The sequence below is a fragment of the Rhinoraja longicauda genome, chromosome 14, assembly GCF_053455715.1.
Source record: "Rhinoraja longicauda isolate Sanriku21f chromosome 14, sRhiLon1.1, whole genome shotgun sequence".
Taxonomy (NCBI): Eukaryota; Metazoa; Chordata; class Chondrichthyes; order Rajiformes; family Arhynchobatidae; genus Rhinoraja; species Rhinoraja longicauda.
In genome coordinates this window covers 11,823,011-11,839,006 of record NC_135966.1, presented here as the reverse complement: position 1 = coordinate 11,839,006, position 15,996 = coordinate 11,823,011, and the positions used below count along the sequence as shown (strand labels likewise).

The following is a 15,996-nucleotide window of genomic DNA, read 5'->3' as shown; positions in this document are numbered from 1 at the left end:
AATTGTCCCTAGTGTGTGTAGGATAGTGTTAATGTGCGGGGATCGCTGGGCGGCGCGGATTTGGTGGGCCGAAAAGGCCTGTTTCCGCGCTGTATCTGAAATATGAAAATAAAATATATTCTTAAATTCCAGCTCCATGCAGTGAAGGCCAACATGCTGCTTGCCATTTAATTGCTTATTGCACCTGCCAGCTAATTTATTGTGATCATGCAGCAGATCCTATCCTCATTCATTTGTAGTTACTCTCCATTTAGATAATAATCTATTGTTTGATTCTTCTTGCCACAGTGAATGACCTCTCCATTCTCCACATTAAATGTCATATACCAGGTCCCACCACCTCCCATAATCTCCAATCTCTTTATCCATCTATATGTCATTGTAGAAACACAGGCTTATGGATCGTTCACCAGCTTCAACTTTGCACAGGATCTGAGCAGAATCCCCAGTGTAAATGTCAGGGGAAATCTCATCAAGCTGCTCCTCTCCTGGATACTAGCAATGGAGCACAACTTGGAATTTGTTGCAATTTCAAGCCTTAATGTTTTGCAGGAGTGCTAATGCTTGGCCTTGTAACCTTTGTACTTTATATTGCAGTTCCTTGTGCCTACTTTATTGATGGCTTTACATTATTAATACACTTATGTATTTTAATGGTATCACAATATCTTTTTTCTTGATAATTATTGATATTTAAAAAAAATTAATGGTTTTTTAAACCTTTATTTCGTGAACAATGCATTCTCGGCAGGGATATATCCAGGATAATTCCCAAATGGAACAAAATTTTACTAACTTACCTGACAACCACAATCAATCAATTCAATGTCTGACCAGATGATGAAAATATCATTAATAAGCACAGAAAAAGATTGCATGTACATTGACAACCAATATAGTTGCAATTATTGATGAAACAAGGAACTGCAGATGCTTATTTACACAAAAGAACACAAAGAGCTGGAATAACTCAGCAGGTCATACAGCATCTCTGGAGAACATGGGAAAGGTGATGTTTCAGGTCTGGACCCTTCTTCAGACTTATGATCAGTCTGAAGAAAGGTCTCAACCCGAAACATCACCTATGCATATTCTCTAGAGATGTTACCTGACCTGTTGAGTTACTCCAGCATTGTGTGTCCTTTTACGATGCAGTGATTGTTATTTCTAACATTGTCTTACAGATGTTAAACCATAGCCCAATTTGTTACCTTGGACCTCAATCCTATTATTGTATTTTGATTGTGCTTTTTGTGTCTTTCATTTGGTCATCCCGTTGAACTCAGATTGGTGTATTTAAAAGCAAACCAATTCGTTGGTCACTATTTCCTGCCAGACTGGGCAATAGGCTAACAAAAGATGTGCAATCCTCTCTGAATCTCGTCATTTCTTTTGATATGTTATTGAGTAGAGGATAATTTCCTGCTGTCCTGAAGATGCACATAGTTCACCTGCACCCCATGAAAGTTCATTCTTAGTTAGCGCTGTCCTACCGATTGCAGGGGCAGTTTGTTCATCGCACATAACTACTGTTCTAATCATTCAGAGATTTATAACTCACACTGGCAACATGCCAGATGATCATATTACAGGTTTATATATCAGCTCTGCATTTTGGCCCAATAAAGCATTCTGAACAAATCACGATACTACAAGCATGTTGTAGATAACTATACAGTAAAGTGCACTTTGTCAGATTTTAATAAAGGCCATTTTTACATTTTGGTTTCACCATGCAGAAATTACAGCAGTGTTTATACATAGGGCACCATAATGTTTGGGACACAGCAATGTCATGTAAATGAAAGTAGTCATGTTTAGTATTTTGTTGCATATCTTTTGTATGCAGTGACTGCTTGAAGTTTGCGGTTCATGGACATCACCAGTTGCTGGGTGTCTTCTCTGGTGATGCTCTGCCAGGCCTTTATTGCAGCCGTCTTTAGCTTATGATTGCCCCTTCAGTTTTCTCTTCAGCATATAAAAGGCATGCTCAATTGGGTTCAGATCGGGTGATTGACTTGACCATATTTTAGCTTTGAAAAACTCCTTTGTTGCTTTAGCAGTATGTTTGGGATCATTGTCTTGCTGTAGAATGAACCGCCGGCCAATGAGTTTTGAGGCATTTGTTTGAACTTGAGCAGATAGGATGTGTCTATACACTTCAGAATTCATTATGCCACTACCATCAGCAGTTGTATCATCAATGAAGATAAGTGAGCCAGTACCTTCAGCAGCCAAACATGCCCAGTCCATAACACCCCCACCACCGTGTTTCACAGATGAGGTGGGGGTATGCTTTGGATCTTGGGCAGTTCCTTCTCTCCTCCATACTTTGCTCTTGCCATAAGTTAATCCATCTCATCTGTCCACAAGATCTTTTTCCAGAACTGTGGTTGCTCTTTTAAGTACTTCTTGGCAAACTGTAACAGTTGATTTTGGTAAGCCTAAGGTTTGGCTGATGTCTCTAACAGTTTTAATCTTGTTTCTCAGTCTCATAATGGCTTCTTTGACTTTCACTGGCACACCTTTGATAAACAGCATGTTGATAAACAGCAATAAAAGTTTCCAAAGGTGATGGAAAGTCTGGAGGAAAGACTAGGTGCTGAGAGCTCTCTTATACCTGCATTAAGCAGGCAATTAAACACCCCTGAGCAATTACAAACACCCGTAAGGCCATGTGTCCCAAACATTTATGTGAAATGGGGGGGAACTATGTATAAACACAGCTGTAATTTCTACATGGTGAAACCAAAATGTATAAAAATGGCCTTTATTAAAATCTGACAATGTGCACTTTAACCACATGTGATTTTTTCTATTACAAATCTCAAATTGTGGAGTACAGAGGCAAATAAATAAACAACGGGTCTTTGCCCCAAACATTATGGAGGGCACTGCAGATTAGTGGGTGGGCATTATGGCATGGGCGGGAGTCACGTTCACCCTGCATGGAAAATGTCTTCTTGACATTTGCAGCATAAAGTATTTGCTAAACATTTGAGCCGGGATATTGGGACGGAGTCAGATGAGAAGTGGACTGGGAGGGAAAGAGGTAAATGAAAGGAACAAGAGGTTAAAGACATTTGCTGATAATCCTCCATCATAAAATTGGTACATCATTTTATTGTTCCAATAATGCATCTGAAGCTTCTACAAATTAACATCAAGGATTTTGTAGGTAGGAAAGTATCCGGACCAAGTAACAACAGTAGGCAGTTAGTGGAAAAGCAAATTTATTATCCAATTTCTGTCCATTATCTGCATTGTTGAAAGCTATTCACAATTATTGGACTTTAACACCTGCACAATTATGCAAATTTCATCTGCAACACTATTAGTAAATGAGACATGACTCCAGAAGTACCACAAAGCATAATAAGGGGAAGCAGGACCTTGGAAAAACATTCTAACAAAAACACTTGCCCGTCGGATTTACACAAGTCAAATAAAACCAGAAGTTTTTAAAGAAAGCCACATACAGTTTTTAATCCTACCGATTGGTTTTCTGACATTGAGAAGATGAGAGATCATGGGAGGATAAGCAACCTCGCCATAACATTCAGCATATTTTTTTCTACTCTCAAATGATGAAATTGGTAATATTTGTTCATTCTTTCCCTCCATATTTTAAAAATGGCACATCATGAATGAACTATTAACACAATCCTGTATATAATCTACACAAACAAATTTATTTGAGGTAATAGAGCCACATTTGATTGTCTGGTCTTTACATTATCTCAGTGCATGCACATTAAAATTATACAATCAAAATTAGACAATTCTGAAAAATATTGAATTTAAAACTCTACAAGATGGACTCATGTTCTTCTGTCCTGTAAAAGGCACACTGTTAGCATTTGAAGTGACAGTGTCCTTATTTTATGTTTATAGTATTAAAATTTAGGAAAGTATTAAATTATGGTAAATCATTTTTAATTAATCTTACCAAAATTGGCACCATTTCTGAAGGACTTTACATCCTTGTAAACCTGATTATGTCAAAACAATGCAATTAGTCAGATTATAGAAACTAAAGTCATATTAACAACTTATATTATTCATTTTCTTAAAAAGAAATATCTGAATCGATAAGCTGTATTAAATTTATTCACTGAATTAAATTAAGCGTTTAAAGATTTGACTAATTTATTTAATTCTTCATGATGTATGCGTTCTATGTTTCTAATAATGTTTTTGTGAGAATATTAATCCATAAACTTGCATGGATGTGCACATAATTTTATTAAATGTAATTTTACATCCTCCAGTTCCACCTATTTACTATTTGAAAGGTGTAACTGTGTTCTCAGAACACATTCTGCAGCACACCTTTGAGTGGTCTGTCTTGTGCTGTTTTATCTATAATTTGTTGGTTTTTTTTGTATTGTGACAATGACTTTCCAGTTGTCATCAGAATTAATGAACAGACTTAACTAGCAATTTGTAAAACTAATTTAATTTTGTGAAGCCAGGTAATGTTAAAAGCTCTTATCATCTCCTCCCTCCATGTACCATCTCAAACCCTTACAAATTTCTTCCTATTATTTCCCATGGTCTCATTCAAATTCAATCCAAGCACAAGATGTTTTTATTGTAGTATGTTGTTATAAAATACTGTATATTTTTTAATTTCATTAACACCAGATGCACTTCCTTTCAAAATTTGTTCCTTGCTACTTGGCCAGAAACATTTGAATTATCACTCACTTTGAATTAAATCCAAATCATTTAAGATTGGTCAATTCCATGTAGAACTGCAACAACCTAAGTTACACATGGTTTGAGGGCACCCTATGTACTGAAATAATATCAAAAAGCTTTAGTTTCTGTGAGAAGCTGGGTACATTCAACTTTGCTTCATAATTACAACTCGTATAAATCCTCCACAATTATCCTTGTTAAAGAAAGTACGATGCGCAAAGATATTGTTTCTAAACTGATAAAGGAACTAAAATCAGCCTATAACACCAGAAACTGCATATTTAAAGGATCTGCTTCAAATTTGAAAAATATATCTATGCATTTGTTACTTGGTTATCTATATATATTGCGTAGCTAAATACAAAGACAAGGTTATGGTTGTATTCACGAGACAGCATCCAAAAAGAACTATGTGATATTTACTCATCTTATTTTAATAGAGGGATGTAGTGACATGGTCTGGAATTGGCTGGTGTTAGAATATATTTTTGCTTTTGCTCAGTGATAGCTAAAATAGAAACACACCTGTTTGGTGCTGTAGACATAATTCCCCTGTTTCTCTTAAGTTGCAGAGGGCAGAAATAAAAATATATATGTTGTTCTCCTCTCAAAGGGTTCAGCCCAAGTAATATAATTTTTTTTAAATAAAGCACCTTTTGCAAAGAAAAACCTTGATTAAAAACAGCTGGGCTTTAAGTATTTCTCCTATTATTCTGCATCCTGGCAGGTATGGTGCAGAGTAGGTGTCAAATCTTACATGAAAACTATGAATTGTCAGCAACTTTGCACCAACATGCAAAACTATTTAAAATCAGGCCTTTGCCTGCAGTATAGGTAAAATGGTTAAAATCACGAGTCACAAACTACACTGAAAAACTGTAGCCATATTTCTTTCCTAATAAAAGTACAACCAGATATTAAAAGAGCAAATGTTTTTGGTACTTACTATCATCATGGAATCCGATTTATCTAATTGTCCATAAAATATAAAATCCTCAGAAAAGGACTAGCTAAATAGTAGCCCATACATCCATCTTAAATAATACTTTCATCCCAGCTATGAGCTATAAATACTCTACTCATTTTTACTGGACTCTTCAAGTCACAGAAAACCAGGTCAGCACCACTTTGAGTGGCTCAATAGCAGAAAAACCAAATAAACAAACATCTCTTTCCACTTGTTTAATGGCAAGGGCTACTTACAGAATGGGACTTCCACAGCACCAGGCCCAATTCATTATTACACACAGGCTATTAGTGCAGCAGTTTGCTGCAAATATAGGTGACTGGGGATCAGAATTTTTTAGGTTTAGTTTTTAGAGATACAGTGGAAACAGGCTGTTCGGCCCACCGAACCTGCACATTAACACTATCCTACACACTAGGGACAATTTACATTTATACCAAGCCAATCAACCAACAAACCTGTACGTCTTTGGAGTGTGGGAGGAAACCAAAGATCTCGGAGAAAACCCACGCAGGTCACGGGGAGAACGTACAAACTGCATACAGACAACATTCGTAGTCAGGATCGAACCCGGGTCTCTGGCACCATAAAGCAGCAATTCTACCGCTGCACCACCATGCTGCCCCATTGTTAAAGAGCAATGGTTCAGGGAAAAACATAAATTAAAAGCTTAAATCTCTGGCATTAGAATGCAGTGAAACTTTTACTTTTAATTATCTTTTACTCAATATATTGTGCTAATATACAGGATTGATATTTTTCTAATCCCTCCTCACTCAAAGATACCACTTTGTTACACCACAAATGTAAAATTCATACATATGCTACAGTTGGACATACTCACCAAAATGAATTGTGGTTACATTATTGCTGGCAAACCAGCAATGTGGAATTTTGTTGTAGTGGTGGAAATGATGTCCAACACACACATCACCACCCCATCTCCTACATTCAACTCTACCAACCTCTCATGCCAATTTTCCAGGCTGATCACCACTGTATCACAGGAATCAAACAGTTTTAAGGGTTTTATGGCTAGTTTTACATGATGATTTAAATGACCTAAACAGGTCCAAATCGATTTAAACACACAATTTCAACATTCTGTTAGCTGCAGTTTGAGCTCTTGGTCAAATCAATGAATAGGATTGGTATGCCAGATTTTGATGAAAACAGCAAGAAACAGATTTAAATTATTTTGTCTGAACCACGTTTGATGTTCAAGCACAACTGATTGATGTATAAATTCTAGGACAGAGCAGAGAACAGTAGTTTATAAATAAGAGGGGATATTTATTTCACCTTTTTCATTCTCTGGTTTCTTTCCAAAGAGTTCCTCACGATTTCACCAAGTCTACAAACTTAACTGCAATAATAATTACAATATCTTGAATTACCATCCTATCTGAGTAGAAAACTCAATTTCTCTGCATTATGGTGGTATTGTCTCCAATATATTCCAAACACTACACCCAACAGAACCATGAACATGACTGACAAATCAACTAGAAATTTACTGACTACATAATGTAACTGTAATCTACCTAACTGTTAAAAAATTGAAACTTTGTTTAATCACCAGAATTAGTTCTATTCTACTGCCTCTTTAAACGCGATAAGATGCTTACATTAAGGAATGCGTCATCCCCGCAGAAACTAAAAGGAGATTTTCCTAATTAATGTCCTGGAGTTAATCACAGAAGCCATGTTGGCTCCATTATGGAGCATGAACATAAAACTATCAGCGTTGATGAACCAACAAGCACAGGAACTGAACAAAATAAAGTTATAAAATATCACATTGCCAAAGGCAATTAATTGACACGTTGTCAAATATGGCCACTGTAAATTCCTATAAGTAATGTAACACAGGCTGTATTTTCATAGAGCATGGCACACATTATCCACACTCCACAAGTCAAATAATTTCCAGAAATATGTTTCCCTCTCAAATCACACACCAGATTATTTTTTTTAGGTAGTTCAAACACCAGACCATTGATCAGTATATTACAAAATGATCAATTTTTACACATTTACATTAGAGCAATGGCCAAGTTTACTTGTACAACACAGAATTCAATGATGGTTATAAAGTAAAACTTAATCAGGCTCAAATTCCACTTATATATAAAAAAACATACAGATAAAGAAAATACTAAGCATGTTACCAGTTCTCCTGCATTAATAATAGAGTAAACTGTCCAAATTGGCTACATTAAAAAGCTTAAAAAAGGCACAATTTTCCCTTTTCTGATATACACTGTAAACTTCTCATTAGAATACATGCATAAAATCAAACTGGTATCACAGTACACAAAAATAAAAGTTCACCACAAAATACATGCAGAATTTTCCAATATACAGTCGTCAGGCTGTAAAACTGCTTCCTTTTCACTCCAGCCCAGTCCTAACCCTCTGTAAACCACATGTAGTGCATATGATATAATGGCAAGCATTTGTAGGACCAACATTTCCAAAATTCCATCACATTGCGAAGAGCTATGGTGGGTAATTTTAAGGCAATTTGCTTTCCTGTTTTAAGGCAGTCACTTGTGGTGAAACCGGAGGTGTTTGGCCATTCCAGCCACGACTTTTGGTAACTGGTTGCTAATAATCTCCACCAACATTTCAGGGAACTCCACGCTGAGTGTCTTTGATTGCATAAAGGTATAAAAACAAAACTGCAAGAGCCCTTCAACCAACTACAAGAGAAAATAACAAGAATATTAGCAAAACAAAACACAGTACGCGTGAAGTCAACAGTTCTGAAGGGGGATTTTAAATTGTGAAAATGCAAAAAGTATTACACAGTAGACCTGCTAACAGTGGACATGCTGGATTCCTGAGGTGTTGTAGTTTGGAAAAATATCTTGAGATAGAGAACACCTGGTGAGCAATCTTATTAGATTGATTGTAAAATACATGGAAGCAGGCCCTTTGGCCCACCAGGTCCATGCTAACCATCTATCACATCATGTTATCTCTTATTAAAAAAATGATCTGATGTGCTGGCTCTGACACTTGGTGATTTACAGTAACTACATGAAAAAACCCTTCTTTATATTCGCCACCCTGATCCTAGTCAAATTTACCATTTTGCTGTGTGGAAAAAAGAAAGTTTCACAACACAACTTAAAATTCACTATTCCGTTTGATGCTAAAATTCATTAATTGCATTATTGTCAACTCATTTAATGCTCACATCTATAGATTATAATAATTTGTATGTTCAACCCCACCTGTTAAACTAAGTGAACATTAAAATTGTAAAAGCATTTTTTGAAGGAGAATGGCAGTATTTTAGCAGGCACATTAACCAATCAATGCCAGCATTGGTGATTTTAAGATACACAGTGATATAAAGTAGTAAACCTTATTGAATGTTTTGATGACAGGATAAGGAATGAAGCGAATACATTATTTTTTGTGTAGCTCCGAGGCCAAAATGGTAAAACTTTACCTCATGAAACAGAGAACAATGCAGCAGATGAACAGGCCCTTTGCCCACGATGTCTGTGCCAACTGTGATGCCAATTTGAATTAATTCCATCAGAATGCACATGGCACTTCATAAATGCTGCTATTGTTTGTTTCCACCACCTCCCTTGGCAGCACGTTCCATGCACATACCACTCTTTTCTTAAAAATTTGTCTTGCAAATCTCTTTTAAACCTTCTCCCTTTCATCTTAAATTTATGCCCTCTGGTATTACACATTTCCACCCTCGGAAAAAGACTATCTACCCAATCTATGTCTGTCATACACAAGTATACATCCATTCGGTTCCCCTTCAAACTTCGACACTCCAGGGAAAACAATCCAAGTTTTCCAACCCCTCGTTGTCGCTAATTTACATATCATTCAGGTGAACCTCTTCCCCACCCTCTCCATAACCTCCAAATCCTTCATGCAATGTGGTGTCCAGAATTGCACTCAATACACCAAATGTGGCCCAACCAAAGTTATATACAGTGAGATTTTTATTTACAAAGAGTGGTGGGTGCCTGGAAGGCGCTGCTGGGGATGATGATTGAGGCAGATAGGTTGGTGGCATTTAAGAGTCTGTGGATAGGTACATGGAAATGCAAGGAATGGAGGGATATGGTTTAGGTGCAGGCAGATAAGAATTGGTCTTGCATCGTGTTCGGTACAGACATGGTGGGCTGAAGAGCCTGTTCTGGTGCAGTACTGCCTTATGTTATAAAAATACAACCACTGCCAGAGAAAGAGAACACAATTTGGCAAGGCTGAGGCAGTGGAGGCTCAGTGGATGGTGAAGCTGAGGCAGTGGAGGCCCAGTGGATGGCGAAGCTGAGGCAGGCGGACGTGCACATGTGAGGGGCAAAGCATGAGGTGGGGGAGGGAAGAAGCAGAGACAGTCATGAGGGGTAGACAACCACCTTGAACAGTGCAGGTGCAAAAACAACACAAGAAGCTTGACACCAACTAGGAAAAAGCAGCCTGCTTGATTGGTACCCCATTCCCTTCACGCCAGCTTACAATGGCTGCAGTTATGAATGATCTAAGATGTGCACTGCAGTTCCTTATCCAGCTCTGCCATGGACAAGGGCAGCAGGTGGCGGGGAACACCACCAAGTTCCCCTCCAAGTTGTTTATCATCCGGACTTGGACATTTACTGTGGTGGTGGCGGATTACAGGAGGGAGAGAGAAAATAGGAAATTATAGACCAGTTAGTCTGACATCAGTGGTGGGGAAGATGCTGGAGTCAATTATAAAAGACAAAATTGTGGAGCATCTGGATAGTAGTAACAGGATTGTTCCGAGTCAGCATGGATTTACGAAGGGAAAATCATGCTCGACTAATCTTCTGGAATTCTTTGAGGATGTAACCAGGAAAATTGACAGGGGAGAGCCGGTGGATGTGGTGTACCTTGACTTTCAGAAAGCCTTTGACATGGTTCCACATAGGAGATTAGTGGGCAAAATTCGAGCACATGGTATTGGAGGTAGGGTACTGACATGGATAGAAAATTGGTTGACAGACAGAAAGCAAAGAGTGGGGATAAATGGGTCTCTTTCAGAATGGCAGGCAGTAACTAGTGGGGTACCGCAAGGCTCGGTGCTGGGACCGCAGCTATTTACAATATACATTAATGACTTGGATGAAGGGATTAAAAGTACCATTAGCAAATTTGCAGATGATACAAAGCTGGGTGGTGGTGTGAACTGTGAGGAAGATGCTATGAGGTTGCAGGGTGACTTGGACAGGTTGTGTGAGTGGGCGGATGCATGGCAGATGCAGTTTAATGTGGATAAGTGTGAGGTTATCCACTTTGGTGGTAAGAATAGGAAGACAGATTATTATCTGAATGGTGTCAAGATAGGAACAGGGGACGTACAACGAGATCTGGGTGTCCTAGTGCATCAGTCACTGAAAGGAAGCATGCAGGTACAGCAGGCAGTGAAGAAAGCCAATGGAATGTTGGCCTTCATAACAAGAGGAGTTGAGTATAGGAGCAAAGAGGTCCTTCTGCAGTTGTACAGGGCCCTAGTGAGACCGCACCTGGAGTACTGTGTGCAGTTCTGGTCTCCAAATTTGAGGAAGGATATTCTTGCTATTGAGGACGTGCAGCGTAGGTTTACTAGGTTAATTCCCGGAATGGCGGGACTGTCATATGTTGAAAGACTGGAGCGACTAGGCTTGTATACACTGGAATTTAGAAGGATGAGAGGAGATCTTATCGAAACGTATAAGATTATTAATGGGTTGGACACGTTAGAGGCAGGAAACATGTTCCCAATGTTGGGGGAGTCCAGAACAAGGGGCCACAGTTTAAGAATAAGGGGTAGGCCATTTAGAACTGAGATGAGGAAAAACTTTTTAGTCAGAGTTGTGAATCTGTGGAATTCTCTGCCTCAGAAGGCAGTGGAGGCCAATTCTCTGAATGCATTCAAGAGAGAGCTGGATAGAGCTCTTAAGGATAGCGGAGTCAGGGGGTATGGGGAGAAGGCAGGAACGGGGTACTGATTGAGAATGATCAGCCATGATCACATTGAATGGTGGTGCTGGCTCGAAGGGCCGAATGGCCTCCTCCTGCACCTATTGTCTATTGTCTATTACCATGCCTTCTCAGGTATGGACAATAAACACTGTAGTTGTTCAGGTCCCGAAAAAATAAAAGCTATTACATTTCCAATTTTCATTGAGGTGAACAACCTCAGCTACTTGCAAGCCTGCTGGTGGTTTGATAACCAAATAATGGGTGTCTTATTACTAGAAAAAATATTTGAATTAACAATAAAAAAAAGTAGAGTTAGAAGAAATGCTGAAGCTGGTTTACAAAAAAAGAAAGTGCTGGAGTAACTCAGCGGATCAGGCAGATCTCAAGAGAACATGGACAAGCAACGGTTCTGGTCAGGACCCTTCTTTCAAATACTTTTTTGGTATATGTAACCTATGCAGCAATCATATCCCTTTCTCATCAGTTTGTTGTGTAGGAAGGAACTGCAGATGCTGGTTTACACTGAAGATGGACACAAAAAGCTGGAGTAAATCAGCAGGTCAGGCAGCATATCTGGAGAAAAGGAATAGGTGACATTTCCGGTCTAAAGAAAATGGTCTCGACCAGAAATGTCATCTATTCCTTTTCTCCAGAGATGCTGCCTGACCCGCTGAGGTACTCCAGCTTTTTGTGTCTGTCATCAGTTTTTTTTTTGATAAACGTTTTAATATTTGGTCTGCCTCTGCAGGAAATGTTTACTCAACCAATAATTTAATTGATGTTAGCATGTCTGCTGGGATACTTGAAACATTTACTTTTCCCCAGAATTTTACTTACATCATGCATTGAATCCAGAAGTTTAGTCAGCTGATAAAAACGATGCCAGTTTTGACTCGAGTTTCCCTCTTTCTTCACTATGGCTTTCCCCAGCTCTTTTATGTACGAGGTTCGAATCTCATCAAATGTAGCCTGGCTCCTCAAGCCTTCTGTTGGTACTGTGGGGGAGGAAAAACACCTTTTGTGAATTATGCAGTGAAAGTAAGTATAAGCCATAACATGTCAATAGATTATATGGGAAATATAGACTCGGTGGGCCGAAGGACCTGGTTCCATGGTGTATCCATCCATCATTAATCAGTATTAGCTAAGTCCAAGTGCTGGAGTGTGGCTCCAATCTATGTCCTTCTAACGTAGACCCAAAATTAGTGTTATTGAACCAAATTATGAATTGACTAAACCGACAAATTTAGTTTATTACATTGATGTACACAAACTTTCTATTTGTGTACAATTACTTTAAGGTGTTGATTGCACACTAACTGATTATTTATGTCCAGGATATGGGCACATTGCTAGCAACGTTACCAAATATTGCCCATCACAGGTGCCCTCAAGGTGGTGGTGGTGAGTCACCTTCAATAATCGCTGCCATCAAGTGCATTTAATGGATGCAACTTGAGAAAGCTAGTTATTAGGATAAATTGCCCAGGGCACTCATTAAGTAGTTGTGACCTTGTCGTGATTCGGTGCTCGATCAAGCATGAACAGAAACGGCATGAGGATTTTTGTTTGGTTTGTGGGTAAATCTAATGGCAAGATCACTGTGGGAATTTTAAAGAGGAAATAGATCAGGCAATTTATGCAAGATCAGGAATTTGAGAGATGTGAAGAATTGGCACAGAAGAGGCAGTGTTCAGGAGCAGATGAGTATGATCAGAATGATGGCAGGAAAAGTTGAAGGGGCCAAATGGCATACTCCTGCTATTTTCTTATGTTCTTGTATTCTCTTTATAGTTTTTCTTTCATGGCATTACAAAATTAGAAATCAGTTCAGTTCAGTTTATTGTCACATGTGTCGAGGTACAGTGAAAAGCTTTTTGTTGCGTGCTAACCAGTCAGCAGAAAAACAATACATGATTACAATCAATCCATTTATAGTGTACAAATACATAGGGGGAATAACGTTTAGTGCAAGGTAAAGCCAGCAAAGTCCGGTCAAGGATAGTTCGAGGGACATCAGAGGTAGAAATCATCAAATAATATTCAGATAATCATGACACAATGTACTGATATAAGAAACTGGCCACGTTGCCTTAACCCTTAATAGTTTATATATATTTATAGCTTCGTGGATTTGCTGCACTGAGACTAACATCAAAAAATTAACTGAAGGATTCACATGATGTGCCCAATCTAGTAATATTACCAAGATAAATACCTACTTGTGCCAAGCAGCAATAATGCCTTCATGCATAGATATTCTTCATAGGCAACCTTAAGGTTTCTGAAATCTACTGCAATGTTGCTCATTCCTTTGCACAAACTGTACATCGTTGACTGCTGCATCCGCTCCCTTTAATTAAAAAATGGCAACATGTACATCATTCCTGTTACATTTGTCATTGAAAGAATTGCATGTTAAGTTTTTTACCCTGAGGGCTTTTTATATTCAATATTTAGCTGTTCATGTCCTTTTATGCAATGATAATAGTATGTTTGCTGCTAAACCCCTCTTGTGCCAAGAACATGTTATTAAAGATGTGATAGCATCACATTTGGAAAGTGGTGAAATCATCGGACAAAGTCAGCATGGATTTACCAAAGGCAAATCATGTCTGACGAATCTTATAGAATTTTTCGAGGATGTAACTAGTAGAGTGGATAAGGGAGAACCAGTCGATGTGTTATATCTGGACTTTCAGAAGGTCTTCGACAAGGTCCCACATAGGAGATTGGTGTACAAACTTAAAGCACACGGTATTAAGGGTTCAGTGTTGAGGTGGATAGAAAATTGGTTGGCGGACAGGAAGCAAAGAGTAGGAATAAACGGGTCCTTTTCGGAATGGCAGGCAATGACTAGTGGGGTACCGCAAGGCTCAGTGCTGGGACCCCAGTTATTTACAGTGTATATTAATGATTTGGACGAGGGAATTGAATGCAACATCTCTAAGTTTGCGGATGACACGAAGCTGGGTGGCAGTGTTAGCTGTGAGGAGGATGCTAGGAGGCTGCAGTGACTTGGATAGATTAGGCGAGTGGGCAAATGCATGGCAGATGCAATATAATGTGGATAAATGTGAGGTTATCCACTTTGGTGGCAAGAACAGGAAAGCAGAGTATTACCTGAATGGTGACCGATTGCGAGAAGGGGAGATGCAACGTGACCTGGGTGTCATGGTGCACCAGTCATTGAAAGCAAGCATGCAGGTGCAGCAGGCAGTGAAGAAAGCGAATGGTATGTTGGCATTCATAGCAAGAGGATTTGAGTTTAGGAGCAGGGAGGTTCTGCTGCAGTTGTACAGGGCCTTGGTGAGACCGCACCTGGAGTATTGTGTGCAGTTTTGGTCTCCTAACCTGAGGAAAGACGTTCTTGCCTTAGAGGGAGTACAGAGAAGGTTCACCAGATTAATCCCTGGGATGGTGGGACTTGCATATGAGGAAAGACTGGATAGACTGGGCTTGTACTCGCTGGAATTTAGAAGACTGAGGGGGGATCTTATAGAAACATATAAAATTCTTAAGGGGTTGGAGAGGCTAGATGCGGGAAGATTGTTCCCGATGTTGGGGGAGTCCAGAACCAGGGGTCACAGCTTAAGGATAAGGGGGAAGTCTTTTAGGACCGAGATGAGAAAACATTTCTTCACACAGAGTGGTGAGTCTGTGGAATTCTCTGCCACAGAAGGTAGTTGAGGCCAGTTCATTGGCTATATTTAAGAGGGAGTTAGATGTGGCCCTTTTTGCTAAAGGGATCAGGGGGTATGGAGAGAAGGCAGGTACAGGCTACTGAGCTGGATGATCAGCCATGATCATATTGAATGGCGGTGCAGGCTCGAAGGGCCGAATGGCCTACTCCTGCACCTATTTTCTATGTTTCTATGCTGTTTCCCATTGTCATTTGTCTGGCATTAAGGCATCAATCTAAGAACAATGCATTTCAGATATTGTGATGATATCAAGTTGGGCTTGAGTTTATTCAAGAATGATCTCAGGCAGCTATCCAAGAAGTACAACACAACTTTCAACTTGCGGTTTAATTATTTTACTGAGTGTGAAATGAACACTGAAACATGCACATTGAGATAAAAAATCTTAAATAGAAACATAGAAAATAGGTGCAGGAGTAGGCCATTCGGCCCTTCGAGCCTGCACCGCCATTCAATATGATCATGGCTGATCATTCAGCTCAGTAGCCTGTACCTGCCTTCTCTCCATACCCCCTGATCCCTTTAGCAAAAAGGGCCACATCTAACTCCCTCTTAAATATAGCCAATGAACTGGCCTCAACTACCTTCTGTGGCAGAGAATTCCACAGACTCACCACTCTCTGTGTGAAGAAATGTTTTCTCATCTCGTACCAG

At 39.2% G+C, this 15,996-nt stretch overlaps 1 protein-coding gene across 2 annotated transcripts in view; it reads right to left on the bottom strand.

Moving 5' to 3' along the window:
• Nucleotides 1–3,146: 3,146 nt before the first annotated feature.
• LOC144600053 (glucocorticoid receptor-like) overlaps nucleotides 3,147–15,996 on the bottom strand; it is a 67,400-nt gene continuing 54,550 nt past the window's right edge. For both annotated transcript variants that reach the window (XM_078411413.1, XM_078411414.1), the window contains exons 7-9: nucleotides 13,861–13,991; nucleotides 12,476–12,633; nucleotides 3,147–8,376 (exon numbers count right to left, since the gene is read on the bottom strand). In XM_078411413.1, the coding sequence (XP_078267539.1) occupies nucleotides 8,221–8,376; nucleotides 12,476–12,633; nucleotides 13,861–13,991 (445 nt within the window). In that variant the 3' untranslated portion in view covers nucleotides 3,147–8,220. The remainder of the gene's footprint in view (nucleotides 8,377–12,475; nucleotides 12,634–13,860; nucleotides 13,992–15,996) is intronic.